The 20,295-nt window shown below is 37.0% G+C and overlaps 1 protein-coding gene across 1 annotated transcript; it reads left to right on the top strand.

Moving 5' to 3' along the window:
• The first annotated feature begins 1,086 nt into the window (after positions 1 to 1,086).
• Positions 1,087 to 11,312, top strand: LOC146137003 (uncharacterized). Its single transcript, XM_083396312.1, has 10 exons — positions 1,087 to 1,230; positions 2,541 to 2,631; positions 3,447 to 3,593; positions 3,998 to 4,178; positions 5,037 to 5,123; positions 6,095 to 6,263; positions 8,352 to 8,468; positions 9,135 to 9,271; positions 9,920 to 9,996; positions 11,086 to 11,312. The coding sequence occupies exons 1-10, from the start codon at positions 1,087 to 1,089 to the stop codon at positions 11,310 to 11,312; spliced, it is 1,377 nt and encodes a 458-aa protein (XP_083252438.1).
• Positions 11,313 to 20,295: the final 8,983 nt, after the last annotated feature.

Raw genomic sequence — 20,295 nt, forward strand, 5'->3', positions numbered from 1 at the left:
TTATTAGAAAGTTTTTTAGTTTCGTTTATGTGTCTTGGTAACCAAAGAATTCAGTCAATACTGTTTTTTCTTAAACAAGCTGTAGTAAGCCTAGTATGCGCAATGGTAGATAAACAAGGCCAGTGTGTTACGATGAGCGGCCGGCAATTTTTTCTTAAGAAAAAAACTATAGAAAGTTTTGCAAAATTGTCTTTTATTTAAAAATTTCACTAAAGGTTTGTCTGGAATTGCATCCAACCACTTTTCATCCGCTATTTACCTTCCTTAGGGGAATATGCCGGGGCCGGCGTAACTAACCCAGCTAGCCGTGATTTGGTGAACCCTGGTAACCCTGGTTTAAATGACAAATACACGTTTAAAACAGATAAGACCGCACACATTAAATCGTAAATGTGTAATATTTACGTTGCACCCCAAAGACTGGATTGCTGTGTAGTGTGTATACAACCTGTGAAATTCCTAGGAAAATCAGTGTTTTGCGTTTCAAAATAGAATCGATACTAGGGTGGTGTCAGTGCCGATCCGATGTCAAATCAGTATAGGAATTGCAGCTAGACTTGTCATCCAAAGTAGTCATTCTTATTTTTAAGGTAAATTTATAAAAACATAGTTATAGTTAACAACTGGAGGTAATTAAACTTCTTAACGCAAATTGTGGTCCAATATTCTGGATAAAAATACGTCTTGGACTCTTAACGTTTAAATTTCATCTATTTTGCGTGTTTGAGCACAAGAGTGACGTCATTTGGTATCGTATCGGACAGCGATGCTTCTTGTCCAAAATATCGGTTATCGGTGTCGGAGTTAAAAGGTAAAATATCGGTTAACCAATCACTACATATTAACATCAGCAGCCAGTCAAAATGATATGCTGAGAAAACTAGCAGCGGGACAATGCCGTTTGTGACGTAACACGCCTTCTGGAGAAAACATTGATTTTGCCTTGAAACTGAAACAAGGGCAAACTTACAAAAATCCACGTAGGTCTAAAATGCATTTAACGCAGCACGTTTTAACGCCGCAATGCAAGTCTAACCGCGCAGGGTGTACCGGTTCTAGCAGCTGTTAACTGACTGAAAAAGTAGAATGTTGTTCAGTGGCATGTTTCGCGTGGGGGACGAACTAAGTACAGAGAAAAAACGAAACTTGGTGCTGAAATTGCGTTATGGTCAGCAGCGGGTCAGGCCTGCACATCCTCTGGGCGGTTTGGTCGTCTTTGGACAACGCGCGGTAGGTTTTAGGCATTGGCTTGTGAATGCGTAATTTTTTGCTTTTACTTTTACGTGTAATGGTAAAGGTAGTTTTTGTTAGTAGCCGTGTTTGTTCAATTCAGGGGTTCTTAAACTGTTTATTTACAGTAGAACCATACAAAATATTTTTGATTCGCGTGGACCATTGTAGGTGAATAATTTTATAGATGACGTCATAAATTGATGTCACAATCCAAAAAGACTTTAAAAATCTGCTGTTTCCGTTCCGAAAAAAATATATGTATACATTCAGTGCAAAACGTTGTGTTTTTACTTCAAAACTTTTATTTAAAAAAAAATAAATACTTTTCAAATATACATCCTTTAAACTAGCTCACGTAAACCCAAGGGGTTTATAGACCCCATTTAAAGATCCACTGGTCTAATTCCTAATTCCAAATCTAAAAATCAGGTGGCACTCTTTAGCGACCAAGTGTATTAAAATCTTGACAAGCTTTAGCACAACCTTGCTTTTTTAGGTCAGAAAAGAAATGAAAGTAATTAAAATGTACAACTTAGAAGCGATTAATAAGCTATATGGCCTTAATCGTGAAATGCATTAAGTTTGCTATTTTCGGTAAATTAAGGAAAGTTTGTCAAAATCTATTCATATTTACCATAGTTTTGTTTAAGTTTCGGGAAAGCGTTGACTCACGCATCACTTGACGTTATACTTTCTTAGGAATAAAACAAATTTAATGTCAAATTTTACGGAATACTTTTAATAGTTTTCTTTTAGTAAATCCGCTGACTTTTTATTTTACCATTGTTTTGTAAGTTTATATATTTAAAGTAAGACATATTTTTTTTCGTTTGACATTTGTAACTGGATAAACGATTAAACTTATCCCGTTTCCCTAAAGTAATTTTAGTCATTTTTTTAAGTAAATATATTGTGCTTCTTGAGGTCAAAACTCGCAACTTTAAAACAATACTACTATTTGCTCGTATACCAAGCAACGACTGGTTATCGTTGATAAATGTCCTTTCTAGGCTATAAAATAAACATAAGATTAGATAAAGATGCCTTAATCGAATAACTTATTCAATAACATGTTCTGAAATATAGAAATGTTAAGTTTAATTTAAAAAAGCCCCAGGCCGGGTTGTATTGCTTGGCGGGCCGGATACGGTCCACTATAATAGTTGCAGTTTTTCCCAGGTCTGTGAGTATGGATCTGTGATATAAGAAGTCGAAAGTAACTTCTGCAATGTTATAGGCTCGTTAATGAGAAAAAAAAGTTTGACATAGTATTCGAGTTTTTTTTTAATCTTTTGTTTTCTTTCCAGATCAACAAAGCGCCCGCTAAAGAGCTCTCTGGTGCCACCTCTGAACCCCAACTGCCGCTTGCAAAGAAAACAAAGGTCACAGAAGTACAAGGTTGGAATGTTAGCACCTTAAATCCCTTAAGATCGTAAAAATTATTCCGAATTTTTTGTCTGAATTGGTACGTTTTTTGCATCTAAAATAATACCAAATACGAAATTTTGATGAATTTTAACTTTTTTTGACAGTTTTTCTGCATAATCACAAGTATGTTGCTAAAGTGCTATTTGGGCCCAATTAAAAGTCCAGAATTTATTTTCGTAACAGTTTACGAGGGAAAACATGAATAGCAATACAATGACACATTGAGGGAGGTATTATAGTTACTTTTTCAACTCCCATGTACACGGCCTACAGCGACACATAAACTACAGAGAAAGCATATTCAGAACGAAATTCTTAAGCGAAGCAACCTCTTACCATTATTAAATATCGCCAGAATACAAGCTGTTGGACGACAGGTTTGAGATTTAATTTAAACACACAATTTTTCTTTTTAAGTATGTCCAGGAATTTTTGAATGGTGTTATACAAAAATGCATTTTGAACCACGTTATGTAAACGAGCAAGCCAAAATGTCATTAAAAAAACAAACTGCTTGCAGCCAGTGCTTGTATGCCTATTAAGATGGCTGAAGAAAAAACTACAAACACGTTTAGTATATATCGTATCTCTGCGGTTACAATGGACCCTTCTTTTTTAATAAAAATCCAAGAAAGAACAAAAACTTTTTGTCAGGGGTGGCTTTAATAAAAATCGCTTGAAAAAATGAACAAAAATTATTGGCATGTTTTTTGTCTTGTTTGGATTAAATTTTTTCGAAAAAATATATACCTTTTTTAAATACAAATTTGCCTTCTAATTGACAGAACGCTGTAAATCCAGCCCGTCCGGTTCCCAGCTTCCTATTGGGCCGACTGGTTCGAGGCTAATCGGGAGGTCTGTGTCGTCAACAATGGACGAGCGCCGCTCAAGCGGAGACATTGACGTCACAAATCACCAGAGCGAAGCGAAAGGTTCGGGTGACAAACTTTACAGCAAAATTCGCGTTTTCTGCTCGCAAGAATTTGTGCCCTCGCACAAAACATAACATAAATGTTTCACTGATAAACCAAATATCAATTTTCGCGTATAGTATTTTATCTTAATGTCATTTGCCATGTCCAACGTGTTTTTTTATTCTTAGTACTAATTTCAACTCTTAAAAATTTGCTTTTACGTTAAAAGCTGGGTTATACTTTCGACTGGTAATTCACTACTTTTTGTAAAATTCCCTTTTCAAGGTCGAAAACGTTGGTTTCTATCACAAATCATGACGTTAATGAGATACCAGGCGTTGGGCGCTGGTACCAAATGGTCATTGCGATAACATCGGCCCTTACAACATTATCAGAAAGCCATAATACAAACCGTTTTTCAGAGACTGCAGCCAAGACGTCGATTTCCCGAGGCGACTTTGGAACTTTAGCGAAACCCGGAGCGGAAGGCAAGAAGTCCTTCGTCCAGTCGAAGCGAACACAAGGCATTCCCAACACTAAGGGAGTAGAGACAACTCAAACAAAGGACTCCTTGGCCAGACGCAAGCCTGGATCCGTCAAGAGGTTCCTGTAACGTTGATAAAAATGTCAAAAACACCTCGTTTCGAAGTCGTATGCAAAAAATGTTTCTGCATTTTTAAGTTGTTGCGAAAATAATTTAAGTAAATCCAAGGTATGTATAGTTCGCCAAATATCTTGATTCCTGGTCGAGTAGTATTTTATAACTCAAGTCAAAGTTAAGGCATTTGCAAATCACCTTAAGTCCAGGTCAAGTATAGCTTCCTCAAATTCAAGTTGTTTCCCAAAATTCAAGTCCAATGCATTTACAAAATGTCTTGGGGCTAGATAAGGGCGTAACTGCAAAACTACTTCAGACCAAGTCAAATAGTTTACAAAAGCTCGCAGGCCAAGTAGTTCGCAAAATACATGTATTCCAGACAAAGCAGCTTTCCTAAATGAAGTTTAAAAAAAGTCGTCTGCAAAAAAATAATTTTGCAAGTTTTATTGTAAGTCAAAAGTAGGCAAGCTGAGTCAAGTTCAGTTCTAGTTATTTGCTACTGAAAGTCAAATTAAGTTGGATAATAAACCTAATTTAGACTCGAAGCAATGTTTTCATAGACTCCTAATTGTTATTCAAGGTCAGAAAAACTGTTTAACATGTTCAAATTTAAACACTATTATGTTGCCTGCAAATAAGGTCAACAGAAATTATCTGATATAAGTCATTTTTCATCAAGAGACTAAAATTCGCTCTAACACCTTTGGGGATAAGCGGTATATTTTTACATAGATTTGTTTTGTTTTTCAAAGATATTTTTATACTTTGTAAGGAAAACAATTCAGGAATCTACAGTATTTTGTTTAATATTGATACATTTTTTACCTTCCTGTGCTTAACTTTAAAAATTTATTTTTTTACAGCACGTCTCCTGTCGTTTTAAATTCACCTCGTTCGCCGCTCGATACTGGAAAAGAATCACAAACAAATAGAGAACAAACGAATGGAAGGTAAGTCATACCAATATTGTCTAAATAGCACATTACCGTTATTTAATTTACATGCCGGTCACAGACTGACAGGTTTGATTAAAAAATTTGTTAAAATTCTTAACTTCGAATTATGAGAAGAAATAAACTTTGTCGCTATGACAAAAATAAACAAATCCAATGATTTAAAATGAGCCTTTTTTCGTTTTTTTTTCCTGTTTTTTTTTCGTTAATGTGTTACCAAGGTATACGTTCTTGTTCTTGTTGAATTGAATAGAAATATAATAAATTCAATGTACGGTATATTAGATTAAATATGGTATAAATTGTGTGCCAAACTTTCAGTACTCGTATAAACTATTTATGCAACGCAAGCTTAAAATGATTCGTCTCCTTTTAAAGCAATGAGAAAAAAAGAACCCGGCCAATATAATTTGTCAGTTTATGGATTAAAAACGTCAATTTTTATTCGCAGTCCCATAGAGCTCTGTGGACCGTAAAATTTCTTTAAAACAAGGAATAAAAACTGCTTATTTTGTTTGAAAGCAGTGGTCGGCAATCTGCGGGCCGCAGAGTCATTTTTGGTGGGCCGCGAGTTACTTTTGAATTACTTAGTGTTATAATGTAGTTGAGGGCCGCGTGATAATCGTGCATTCATTGCAGTTTATTTTAAAAGTTCTAGTGGCATGGGTTTTTCAAAAAGGCCTGCGTGCCAAATGTGACCCTGTCAGTGCCTGTCGAACTATATGCTTTGCGCCTATATTCTTTTATTTATAGTATGTTTTACATTATAGCATGGCAGTGTTTTGGGCATCAAGGCGCCTTGTAATAATTCACCTTATAAAAACAAATATCCTGTGTCCGCCACTGTTTTCGTAGTGGTTTTACGTAGTGGGCCTTCAATAGATCTGAATAGAGTACTTTGGGCCGCGACAAAAAAGTTTGCCGACCACTGTTTAAAAGCTTACTTTTTTAACTTTATATTTTGACAGGAACTCCCGTCGTTTCAACACCACAATAGCGGCGTCACGCACCAACGGAGAAAGGCGCCTCTCGGTGGGGAAAGTCCTCGGAACCACCGGCGTCCACCTGGGTCGTCGTGCCAGCAAGGACGGAAAAAATCACAAGGGGTCTGTCACAAAGAGAAAGGCCTCACTTAAAGTACGTTCAGTAGATGTCTTATTTGTGCATTGCAGAGTGGTTCCCAACCGGTTCTAGGCGGACCAATGAACGCCAAGTTTGGGGTGTTTAGGGCAAAATTTCGGGTATTTGGAGCAACGTTTAGAACGTTTGTGGTATACTTTGCGGTAGTTAGGGTAAATTCAGGGTGTTTAGAGCACCCCTGGTGGAAACTTGGCGTACTCAACCCCTCTAAAACAATAATAAATGCGAAATACTTTTTTATTTCTGTTCATGCGTACGATTTAAGGCCCCATTTTCACACGAATTTCGATGGTTAGTGAATTGTCTCACATAACTTGGAAGACTCTTTCACCACTCCGCATGTAAACTAATGTTTGTAGCGCAAAATTTTGAGCACCCCTGTCAAAAACAAAGTCGTCGTCTGTGCACAGGACTTCTTTCAAAATATTACCAAGCTTATGTATGCCGACTTTTCAAAAAGTTAGTATAATCGAATTTTCGAAAAGTTGATAGTGTGTTGCTGCCCGCCTTCCAAATTCACCTAAAGCCTTTTAAATTACATATATATATATTATTGTAGGCATCACAATGCAGTTTATTCGTTTAATAACAATCAAGTCAAAAAAATCAACACACAATTGAATATCCGATCCATTATGAAAAACGTTCGGTGACTACTGGGTTGGAGTAGATATAGTTGCTTTGCAAATGCGGCCATCTTAAAAAAATAAAGTTTTTTGCAGCCGCCGCATCCTGTTTGTGGCACTTCAAACAAGTCGATGGCTGCTAAGCGATTTTCCGCGCCTGTCTTTGAATAGCCGCATTGTGTTGTATCTATACACACAAAAACAAGATCGGGTGTCAATGTAGGAATGCACGATTTCTTTGTTGAGGAAAAAACGCGAAATAGGCCGCTTCTCCTTTTGCTCGATTAAAATAGCCAAACATAGCATCATATTCCTTAAGCGATTTTTCATGTTAGAATATATAAGTGCACGGTGCTTATTGTTGTACGAATATACAGCTTACATTAAATACATTTTTGTTTAACTTGGTTATGCATTCAATTCAACTATTTAATATATAAATATTACCTTTTATATTCTGATTTTGTTTGTCTGCGAAATGTTGTCCCAGAAATCCAAATAGAACGCGTTTACTAGTTTTTGTAAGTTAAACATTTATTTTCGATGCGAAATACGTCACTCGGACTTGGTCTGCTATGTAATTACTCTGACTGGGACCTAATTTTAGTTAAAAAAATGCGTGCCTTGGACTCAAGGTATTTTGCAAAAGAATTGACTTTGACAAAAGTCATTTTCAAATGATTTGTTTTCAATACTCGAGGGTTCTGGCCTATTTTTTGTGCCAATGTCAAACTGAGAAAAACGTTTTACTTTAAACACTCAAACACCGAGTTCTCAAGTGGCCTCACGTGAACTTAAGTTATTCCACAAATGACTTGACTTGAACAAAAACGACACAAAAACAGGGCAATTAATACAATACAATGGAGATTTGGTTCGGCAAATACAGTTACCGCTAGTTGGCGATAAAGATAAACTTAATACGAAAATGAAAAAAGCAGATTGTTGAGATGGAAGACGATACATTTATTTCACTCTTGTGAGCATCATCAGCATCTTATCCAAATAGAATCAAAATGATATGCAAAAAGAATCGTTTGTTTTTCACCATTCGGATTCAGGCGGATTTTTTTATTCGAAAAATAATTCTGACGGGGATGTACCCATATTCAAATCTCAAATCTCAAATGACTTGACTTGAATTTAAGTTATTTCACAAATGTCTTGACTTAAACTTAAGTTATTTCACAAATGACTTAACTTGAATTTAATTTATTTCACAAATGACTTGACTTAAACTTAAAGTTATTTTACAAATAACTTGACTTAAACTTAAGTTATTTCACAAATGACTTGACTGGGAGTTTAGTCGTTTCAAAATGACTTGTTTACAACACTGCAATCCTATCCCAATATCAATCCATCAAAAATTAAGTCAAACACTCGAACATCGAGTTCTAATCGCAAAAAACACAAATCATTCATTTATCGAGGCTTCGCTTTTTTGACGTCATCACAGATAGTGACGAAAGACGAGTCGAGCGCGATCAGTGACGACGATCGTGACGTCACGGCTTACCGGAAGTTTCAAGAAATGCCAAAAAGCCGGCCCAAGACGATTTGCTTCGACTGTCCTGTGAGTAGAGGAAATTTTAAACTTTTTATAAATTCAGCCGTGAAAAACTTAATAATTGCAATTTTTAGATTCGACAAATGAGAATGAAATACCGATATTCATCATTTTCTTCTAATTTGCAAATAACCTGTGTTCTCCAATGTTAGATATCGCGGCTTTGTCCTTAAAATGATTCCTATTCCTATTGAGATAGATTTAATCTGCGACAAAATAAGACGATTTATGAAAGCTTGTTGGAAATAAAAAAGTCGCGGAAATATGTCTAGTTAACAAGTAAAAAATAAAAGAATGTTCTCATGTGATTGCGTGAGCGGTGTTTACAAACTTAGGGGTGATTTTTACAAGGCGGAATAGTGGCGACCTCTTAATTTCTTAGCGGTCGCCATAAAAAAAACAAAAAAACTGCATGAGTATAAAATACAATAGGGAGGTAGGAACACGTCTAAACGACGTCACACATCGGCCCAGGTCCTAATTCAATTTCTATAAAAAAACAAAAAAACTTTTAACCACAGAACTGCCGCAAAATTCCACTGATTCCGAAAAAAGCAATACTCTAAATTCTAAAAAATATTTTTATAAATCAACAAAATATTTTTATAAGTCAGTCTATTCATTTCCTCGCAAACCTTACACTCACGCCGATTCGTTGTTATTGCGGGCCAGGGGATCCACCTGACCCACTTGGACGTGAAGCGTGCCATAGAGCGAGTGGTTCCAGACGCTTTCGACGCCGGAAAAGTGACGTCACTGCTCTTCGAAAACGTCAACGTCAAGCTCGGCACCGGGGATCTCCCTAATAGGTGATGTAACCATACCAAAAAAAATAATTAACTTCAGAATAAAACACAGTTCGGAATGAGACCAAATGCGGCTTAATACCAATAATTGTCGTAATACCGTCTAAATCGGAATAAGTCCCAAATACGTCGCAATATAACCAAAATGGTCAGAATCAGATCTATACCTTTTATTAACCCCAAACCCCGTTCCTAACTTTTGCACTAACTATTATTTTCGTGTTGAGCCTGAATAACTATAAGCTGTGATAAGGCTAAGGGCTCCAGCCTGAAACCGAGGTAAGAACAACATCAACGTCAGAATAAAACACAATTCGGAATAAGGCCAAAATACGACTAATACATAATGGTATTTGTACCGTTTAAATCGGAATAATCCTAAACCTGTCGTAATATAACCTGCCAGAATAAGGCCTGTAAGTCAAAGGATTGTGTCTTGGTTTCTTTCGTGTTTCATCCTTAATTGTTTTATTCTTTTATCATAGATTATAGTTAAGGCACACTAACGTCTATAAATTTCGCTGGTGTTAAACTCTCTAGGATAAAACTACACTTTCTATTTTTGTTTCTTTTATTTAAAGCCTGTTTGTTTGTTTTTTGAAAGCTATAGAAAACTTCCATGCACTGTATTGATACATTTTTGCTTTTCAGGTGGTTTATCGAGCTAAAGGACTTTACCACGCGAAACCGACTTATAAAGAACGGACTGAATCTAGTCGATATCGGAGGTGAGTGGAAAACGTTTTTTTTAACCTTATAGCATCAGAATAGTGGCAATCCGTCCAATATTAAGGCTTAGCATCAAAGATGCAGTTTTTCCGTCATGAACTATACGAATGTGGTCCAAATTCGTCGGATTTTAGAAGTTTTTATTTGTCAAAGTCTGGCATGTAGCCATTTCGTATTCGCTTGGCTTTTCCTAAATGCGATGTGCAAGCCACACATTCCAACCGAAACTAATCGAAAAACACACTAACGGTTTCAATCCGTCTCTCCGCACCCTGACTTGGGCAACAGGATAATCCCATTTGTCTAATTCGACCAATTGGAGCGATATGCTGCTATTTTTAATCTATTGTGCGTTCTAATTTAAGCTCCAATCAAATTTCGGTTTCACCATATTACTACTCTTCTAAGGTCGTTTTGCAAATTACAATAGTCGTAAAAACTTTACTATTAGATATATTCTAGATTCAATAATGTTGCCTTAACAAGTATATGTTTCTTTAGTTTAGATTTTAGTTTATTTTCTAGTTTTGTGAATTATGTCTTTATAATTCTTAACTCATTAAAAAAAAATGAAAAGCTCCAAATTTACTTCTAATCTACTTTAGAAAGTCAAATTTCCTCAGGAGTCTAATTCCACCAGCAGGCCTAGAAAAAGATTTTGAGGCATAGCTTAGATTTTAGCAGTTTTTCTAGTTTCATGCAAATTGGGCAATTCTACTCCAATCCGTGGACCCCTTGGGGGTCCGTGAACTAGTTTTAGGGGGTCCATGAAGGCCTAATTAAAATACTAGGGTATACTTAATCAGTAATTAATTTTCAAAGAAAACAGCTTGGCACTGAATGTATAGATTTAACTCATTTCACTTTCACATTTTTCGGACCGAAATAAACAGATTTACGAAGTCTATTTGTATTGTGATGTCAATTTATGACGTCATTTTGAGCATTTCTTGCTTACCGGGGTCCGCAGTTCAAAAAGTGTAAGACCCCCTGAATTAAAGAAAACTGAAAAAGTTTTAGTTTGACTTTAAACCTGGCTTAAAAAGATCGAAAAAATCCTAGTAGTCAAAGTCTCTCTTCACCTGCAGACCTCACAAACAGCAGCAACAGCTTGTCGCCTAGCAACGTCGAGCCACGCCCACGCCCCGCCTCCCCGCGCCCGGGCTCGTATCACGTGACCCCCAAGCTGTACGACATGGTCGCAATGGAGGAATACAAGCTCTTTCTACGCAAGACTGCCGCCAGTGAAAAACTGCAAAGTGTTATTCTGCTAAGCGCAGGCCGCGGTCAGTCCTTGCTGGCCAACATGCTGTGAAACTGAATGGTCGATCTGTCAGTGGGCCTTTTTCTTTTCGTTTTTGCCGGTTTTGTGAAAGCTGGAATAAACGAAATCTTACGCCTGTACCACTTGAACATTGTTGTTTTTAATTTTTTTGCTTCTGGTGCATACTTATATGGTCTGTAAAGCAGTGGTTCTCAGCCAGCCACACCAGGCAAATTGAGCAGTAAAATTTGCTTTTGCGCACTTACATCATTCTTTTCCGCGGGATCGCTTTGTTGCCATATTCTTAAAAGTATTCAAACCCGATTGCAGTTGCACATACAAGTTTCTTGAGAATATTTGTTACATGACGTCACGCTTGGTGACGCCATCTTTACAACTTTTACGACTCAGTTCAATACAAAAACATTGATCTTTCGCGGGCCCCTGACAACGCAGCCTTAAAATATTCTTGCGCACTACAAAAAAAAACTTGCGCAGTAGAAAATTTGGGGACACACTGGTGGCGATCTGAAATTGGGTCGCCGGCTGCAGCATATTTCGATATATTGAGATTTGTTCGGATCAAGATTTCTTTATAAAAACAAAACTGTGAAAGAAACACAAAGGCTTTGGAGCCTAATGGTTGGAGTTTGTAGTTAGACGTGTAGGAATACCACGCTGTGTAGATGTTACGTGCTTAATTAGCGCTACACACAGCCCATACAAAAGGTATCATTTTGAACGTTTTGAGTATAACTCTTTATTGATTTTCAACATAGGGTTCAAAAGGATGCCTATTACCTATTCTGTATGGACTATAAAACACAAAGACGTTAGTCATATCAATCAAATTTGAACTTGTATACTAATGTCTTTTGTTTTGTTCTTTCAGAAAAACTTTAGTTAGGAGAATTAGGCTGCCCTAGCGTAGTCATATTAAAACCTGGAATTTGGGTCACCGCAAAAAGGTTGAGAAACACTGCTTTAAAGCCAGTTCATTTTGACCTATTACGGTCCTTGGTTGTGATTCTTTCTGCTCGTTTTGTTTGATTTTCGTATAAGTAACAGAATCCTCCTCCTGCGCTTTTATATAACGGTTTTTATGTAATGTAATTTATGACTCATCCCGATTTTAAAATAACTTAAACGTACATTTATACACAATATGTATTCTGTGATCAAGTCCTTCTTTAGTCGACAATGATAACGGCACCCATATACGGTCCCGCTTTGGCCGGAGGTCGTGAGTTCGAACCTCACCCCAGGCTAGTTGTTCTTTCTAGCCTGGCCTTGCTTGTTCTACAATCCTGATCAGGCTGACTCATTTCGGTAAAACATCTTGTGTCAGCCCGATTTAAACTCGCAATGAAGTCATACTGAATATGTTTCGTCAACATTCCGTAAAACCAGTTTGGGGTGACTGTATTCTAACCGTTTGTGCCTTATCTGTGTGAAAAAAAAACTAATTTCTTGTCGGCGCTTTAATGTGTTTTTGAATGAATATATAAGGGACGTGACTATGGTGAAGCTCTTTTAAATGAAGTAACGCTTATGTAAGGCTTGTTTTGAAACTTCTTTTTTTAACGCAACTACGTTTTGGCTGGTCTCACTTCTTTTTAAATCCGCAAAAAAGACAAGTAAAAATATGCAAAGTTTAACCATTTTTTTCTATAAAACCCTATAATTGAACTAATGCATTTATTTTAATCTCGAGATAGCCATGGTCAGACAAACCAGGCACTACACCTTTAGCTTAACTGTTATAACTTATTTTACTTTCTAATGTTTTTATATTACATTACATTTTACTTCAATGTTCGTTTTGCGTGTTTTTTTACATATAAACGTTTGGTAAAAAACGGTATAAATATCGGTGTATGCTAAGTGGTGCTATTTATGTTGTGTCAAGCAGTTAAACTCTGTGTAGGCCAATTCGCATTTACAGATACGCATTTCTTCTAGATTGATTTCTTAATACAGGCCGTAAATAAATTTACCATTTTTAACGGAAGATTTAGCTTTTGCTCTTAGTAATTGGGCATTATTTATAAAAACGCAAACGTCACACTGGTACCCACTTGGAATGCAAAGATAACGCCGCAAAGGTATGAATGATTTTACTTGAAATTGCGAGAGCCTGCAATTTACGTTTTAGACAATTGTGGATTCCTGTCCTACAGAAACTTTTAACTCAGGGGTCCCCAAAGGTATTTCATAAAGGGTCGAATTGCTCTAAATCTGAAGACTGGTCATCTCGGTCCGGATAACTGTTAGGATTTACGATCGCGGGTCGTATATAAAATTTTATGTCGAACTTTATTGAACTTTATCATCGTAAAATGACGGAATTATGAATATAGTTATATCATATAGTTATCTGCAATGAAAAATGTTGGGAGCTTTTTCGTACAGATTAAAATGTCATCAAAATTTAGCCTTGAATTGCATCTAACAACATTTTCAACTCTATAACCGAGTGTTGCTCGGTTGAATTGATAATGGCATATCATGCAAGACAGATTTCTTATAAAGCGACAAGTTGCAACAAATACACAGCAGCAATAATCGCAGGATTTGGTATCGCTGTTTAATATGGATTGCAACTTCGCTGTATAGGAAATCTGTATAATATTGCATTATCCTGATAAAAGCGTCTTGTATAGGACGTTGAAACGTCGATTGATTATATAATACTGCTGGATGAGCAACACTCGGTTATACATTATGCCTGGCAGCAATAGCTTGTTTCACTTTCAACTCGAATTTATTCTCATTAGGAAATATGCCGTGGGTCGGATTAATTAACTCGACGGAAGGAACCTGGCCCGCGGACCGCAGTTTGGTTACCCCTGAACTAATAAAGATCTTACAAAACTTTTGTCGTGGTCGTGGATAGTTTTCTGCATAAAAAAAAACGAATTGGCTGGAGTCTTGACTTTCATTCGGGACCTCCTTGTTACACAAACTATATGATTTGGTATAGTACAGTGGTTCTCAACCTTTTTTTGGTGGCCGATTTACGTTGCAAAAAAATTCTGTGGCTCAATAAATTTGAATGAAAAAAACTATAAAATAGGTTTAGAACAAATCACAGCAGAACATAAACAATAAATTTACATTCCTTTTTAATTCCTCCCCGAGCCATTATTCCTCTAAAATTAAATATAGTGACACAAACGAAACTAAATCTCCCACCTCAATTGTTCTTATGAGCCATGCCCCACTGGTTCAGAACCGCTGCTATAGTGTATTCGATGGCAGCGTTTATAGTTGTAGTCTAACTTTAGATTAAGATTTTGTTTATACTAAACACCCTGAGCTATAAATGCAGCTTAAACTCAGCTGCTTGATTGCTGCAAAATTAAACCACATCCAGCCCTTGTCCGTATGGAGCATCTTATTTAGTCTTGACTCTAATTATAATACAATGCATAAGGCAATGCTTTGTTTAGAAAATAGTTTTTCAAACTTTTCCAGTAGACTCCTTTCGATCGGGCTTTTATTAGTTTTCGTTCCTTTGGATTTTAAATGGTATCAAAAATTATGTTTCCAAAATACTTTTCCCTGAGTGTTTGATAATGCTGTTTACCTTCAAAATTATTCAATATACATAGCGCCTATTGTTGTAAATCGTGAAAAATATTCGTAAAATTTCTCAAATTCACAAGTTAATGGTAACCCACTCTTTTGCGTATCGCAGCTTTGCTTTCGGGAAATGTTTTTCTTTACAGTTTTTTTTTTGTGACAGGGTCGCCGGGTAATTAGGCCTAAACGTTGCTTGCTCGATGTGCCTTTTACCGGCTTATTTTGCGACTTCAAGCAAATTTCAAACTAACAACGTTTAACCAGTCATTTTTTAGTTAGCAATACAGTATTGGCCAAAAGTAGGCTTACAGTTTTTCCACAGCGTTGGCTTGGAAGAGGAGGTAGCATTGAATGGCCAGCATGCTCACCTGACCTGACACCAATGGATTTCTTTTGGGGGGTGTTGTAAGAACAAGGTTATGAGAAGAACCCAAAAACAATAAATTTACTTTTAGACCCAACCCTACTTTTTATGATGTAAGCCTATTTTTGGCCCACTCTGTATAGAGCAGGGGTGTGCAAAAAAACGAAAATATTGTAAAGGGTACCAATTGTTTATGAACGTTTTTCTATTTTTCTGTTCTTTATTTCGGCCAGCATTTCGTTTATGACGTAACACTAGACATACAATCCCAAGAGTTAGTTAATAAAAAACTGATATTGATAAATATTGTGAATTTGTGCGTGCTATTTTGTTATTACCGTTATTATTATTGTGTTAACTATTACAGTTTTGGTATATAAATAATTATGGTATTATTGCCGAATTTACTGGTTTTGTATTGAAATAACTTTGAGGCTCTCTGTTACTTGTATTTTCTGCAAATTAAATACATTTGCCCACCCCTAGTATAGAGCGTGCTGCATGCACAATAAACAATCGACCTATACGCGGCGGCGGCAAAGAATAGAAGGAATATATCGGCTCGCATGGAGAGAGTCCGGCCCCCCGAAAGTCAATTGTTCTCGGGAAAGGTGTTGTGTTACTGAATGGCAAGTCAGCGAACGCTTTTATTGGCTAATCACGGCATCAGCAAAAAATGGAAATGAGCCCTTCGCTTGTTGCCGCGTTTTGCAGCCGCACAATGAAAGCGCCGATCTTAATTGCGAAAGTTTTCGTCCGGTCGTTCGATTGAATCTTGCACGGAGCGGTGCTTTCCTGCTGGAACTTTCTTGGCTCCATTGTGTGCCTTTGCCGAGACATCCATTTGCTGCAAAGATAACGCCGCAAAGTGTCTTCTGGCTTCTGAATCTTGCAAGGGCTTCTTCTGGTTGTTTTTTGTCAGATAACCAGTGTTGTAATGACTTAAGTCAATGGCTTGCTTAACTTAAGTACACTTACAAACCCTTTTCAAATGACTTGACTTGACATAAGTCCTTTGGACAACTTTCATGACTTGACTTAATCTTTTACCAATTTGAACAGTTCAACGTTTAATTTTATGACAAAAACTTGACTTGAAATTGACTTGTTCTATTTACGGCTTGACTTGAACTTGGGTTATTTTTGCAAATAACTTGACGTGGACTTCAGGTTTAATAACAACCGTTAAACGCCGGTTATAGGACAAATATTCGTTTGTCGAACGTCATCTGTTTGCCAACGTGATCAACATCTAAGGCGTTGATTTCTTTTGGCCCGAACCAAAGCGAATACATTTTCAACTTTAAATAAAAGTACTCATTAAGCTTTGTCGACAGCTAAAAGGGTCATTGTTTTAGAAAAAAGTCTATAGGCTGCAGCTAAACTTTTCTGTAGCATATAGGAAACGAATACACGCCTCTGGTTCAGAATCAAAATTCGCTTGTAACCTATATTACACTGAAGCTGAACTCTGATACCGAATTATCTTAAACCTCCAATCCAATTCCTATTGGAAATAGCACAAAATGGCGTAAGGAGATACACTTAGTTTACTGATAAGAGAATTCATATTTGACGTAAAGATTAGTTAACTTAAAAGACTTAAACGTCCGTTTTTTTATTGATGGTTTCCCATAATAGCAAGAGCAGTTTAAAACATTTATAGCTTTTAAGCCCATAAGTGCATATTTGGCGCAGTGCATACTTTTTGGAATATTGATGTGTATGCTTTTTGGCCATTTTATTTACGAGAGAAAAATAGAATGAATACCAAAGCCCATACAGAAGTAAGAAACACATTCTTAAACGTTTCGAATATAATTCTTTATTTATTTTCGACATATGATGCTCATGCTACGTCTATTACATCGTCGGGCTATTATGTCCCCAAAATGGTGCCTACATGTATCGACCTTTTAAGGTATGTTCAGCACAATCAGCAGTGTTGTAAACAAAGTCCAGTCAAGTATTTTAATAAGTCCAAGTCAAGTCTTTTCAAAAAATAACAAGCAGAGTCCAACCCCAAGTCATTAGTTGCCCAAGTCAAATTACCGGAAGTCATATCGGAGTAAAATTACTGATAAATAAATCGATAAACTGTCAGAGTTGCAAATCCTGTCCGATTATGAGCAATAATTCAACTAAAATATAACAAAAACAACTTTCCTTGAGTCTTGTCTTTCATTCGGGACCACCTTCTTACACAAACTATTTGATTTGATATAGTATTAAGTCAAAGTCTGGTAAATTGTCCGAAACACTTAAGTCAATTCAAGTCATTTAAAATCAGTGAAATTGCATTTAAAGTCAAGTTATTGACTTCAGGCATTAAAACGCTGATTTCCAGCAGGCTGAGAAAGCGCCGAAATAGGTTTAAAGCGAAGCTGCAAAAAAGCAAAATCCGAAAACAATGTACTGGCAACAGAAAAAGCCGTGGGAAAATTGCTCAGCGGGGAGATTCGAGCCCAGGGCGTGAAAGTTTGCGGCGTGAAATCTCGCGCGTCGCTTGTTTGCGCTAATTAGCGAAACGCTTATCTTCGGAACGCAGTGAAAATCGCAAATTTGCTTAAATCGAAAAGTGCGGAAATTTTTCGCTGAGGTGCTTTCAAAACGTGTCCGACAATTGTGAGAGTTTGGCCGTTTTATTCAAAATCTTCTGCTTTTCTGTAAACACGCGGTTTATATACATATGCACGTCGATTATCGTCTGTGCTAATCAGAGATAGAGCAACTTTCTGTCGTTGGATGAACTTAGGCGGTTTATCCAGGTGGCACGATTTCGTGTTACAATGCTTGAAATGAAACTTTTTGCCAATTATCGTGAATAAAACGTAAAAATCTTAACCTAACTGGGAAAAGGCTTTAAAAGCAAACATGATCTTTGGTTTTATTTGGTGAAAAAAATCTAAAACCTTTTACCAAGCAATATTTCCATAGTTCATTTAGATAAATGTTTTTCCCGCAGGAAAATCCATAATTTGTGACATTTAGACCATAGGCTGCTTTCAATTTATAATCTAAGCAGTTTATTAAAAATTCTGCACCTCTAGGACAACTTGATACGCAAAAGTAAACAAATACTTTTATTTGACCCCTCATTAATCCTTTAACCCTAACGTTTATGAGCCTATGCATTGATTCTTCCCCAATTTCGCATATACGCAACAACAAGCCTATGGTCAACAGACCATACGGGGTACGCCATACGCTATGCAAATGGACTCACATACATTGTGATGGGCAAGGTTTTTTTCAGGTGGTGATGCAAATTCGCTTCCTTGTTTGTCTTCCTTTGCATTTGGATTCCATTTGCATTCTGTATTCAGCACCGTTTAGCTGCTGTTTGGACAGAACGTTAAGCCCTATAACCAAGTGATAATTTGCATTACACGTGGTCGCGCCTCGTGTTTGACCTTGATAAGAATGAAGGTCACCGCCAGACGAACGCATGTCATGGGAAAGTTTACGATGCCTTAGGTAAAGTTTATGTTCCCACAGTGCGTAAGTTGTGTGACAAAAATGTACCTTTTATTGCTGCTAGAACGTACTCTGAGGATGACGTGGAGTTCTTATGCATTGCGGATGGTCTACGGGCACCCTCGAAGGTGGTTCAGGTTGGAAGCGAGGTCATTACGCCAAACAACCTCAATGTTTGACATGTCACCGGTTGCCTGAACAACACTGGCTTCCATCGGTGCAGTTGTAGCCTCCTGTGCTTACTTCTGCTGTTGTTGTGTTGAGAGTTATGGACGGATATGCTTCGTGGGCTGACAACAAAAACATTTCATCTTATTGTGTTATAATTAAGATAATTGAATCGCAACGTAGCTTTCCTCTTGTTTTGCGCAGAGATATCGACCTTATGATGAAATGCCTTATTTACAAGCCTTCTACTTTGAATTTGAGTATGTACTTATGCTTTTTATAACTTAATATTAATTTGGTTTGTTGCATTTCAACACCTTAATTTAAAATAAGTCTTGAATGCAATGTAAACCGTTTTGCGAATCCATCATGCCATTCTTCGCTGGATCAGTGAAATAATTACCGATTAAATAGACGTAACAACAGTTGCACAACTTAAAACATAAAATGGTAAACTAGGTTCAAAAAGGAAACTTTTAAAAATCGCTGATTTTAATAGCGAACATTTTAACGGACGCAAAAGCGTCGATCACAATCGAGGAATCAATTTGCAAAATATTCATCCTGAAGACGGTTCAGCCAATGATAAGAGCGAAGCGCAAACTTTCAGCGATAATAAGATTTGTTTAGACGGCAAGGCGGCAATTTAATGCTACACTTTTGACGGCAAACGATATGGTGCTGCAATAGAAAATTGCCTGGTGTATCAAAAGCATCGCGAAAAGCCGCAAAAGGCCAAAGCCGTTGCACATGCATTGCGTGCCGGAATCTATGTCCTTAGGGGCAAAGGTAAATTCGAGCACTTATGGACACAAATGCATTTCGCTTCTGCAATCAATTGGGCCTTTTATGTGAGGTACGTAGGGTCCTGGGCTATATTTTGTGCCGAGTATCAAAACTTGCACTGAAATAAAAAGCGCTGGGCGTTTTTTTGGCGCGACATTTTTAAGTAATGCTCACTTTCGTATAGTTAAGTGGTGGCCAAACAGTCAGAGACCAATAGTCCATTTCTTACCTGGTTATTAAAAACCGCTTTTAGGTTGCAGATTTTTTTTATTTTTTTTTATTTCGGTTGCAGAAAGTTGAAATATTTTCTTTAACGCTTTGGGTTAGAAACGAGGAAATTTGCCGTTAACGCTGGCAACGCTTTATGCGCCAGACGCTTACGCTAGAAGCAAAACGCGTCTCTAGTGTAAACCAAAATACCACAGAAACATGAAAACACTATTTTTCAAACTAACATATTGACATAAGTCTTGGGCATAATAACTTAAGCCCAAGTTAAGTCATTTGTCCGAATAAAGACTCATTGTTTTGACTTGAGTCGTTATTGACTTGGAATTTGGTTTATTCTATTGATACCTCAGTTTACAGAAATAGAGTTGATAGAGGTATAGAATGTTAAATTGTATTTTAATGACTGTGGTGAGGAACGTTTTC

This window comes from Ascidiella aspersa, chromosome 8 (genome assembly GCF_963924565.1).
Source record: "Ascidiella aspersa chromosome 8, kaAscAspe10.2, whole genome shotgun sequence".
Taxonomy (NCBI): domain Eukaryota; kingdom Metazoa; phylum Chordata; class Ascidiacea; order Phlebobranchia; family Ascidiidae; genus Ascidiella; species Ascidiella aspersa.

What these genes read in the sequence shown, in the direction of transcription:
- LOC146137003 (XM_083396312.1), top strand. Translation starts at nt 1,087, where the DNA reads ATGTTGTTCAGTGGCATGTTTCGCGTGGGGGACGAACTAAGTACAGAG. An exon ending in AGAGAACAAACGAATGGAAG is followed by an intron (nt 5,124 to 6,094) that starts GTAAGTCATACC and finishes ATATTTTGACAG; the next exon opens with GAACTCCCGTCGTTTCAACA. An exon ending in GAATCTAGTCGATATCGGAG is followed by an intron (nt 9,997 to 11,085) that starts GTGAGTGGAAAA and finishes CTTCACCTGCAG; the next exon opens with ACCTCACAAACAGCAGCAAC.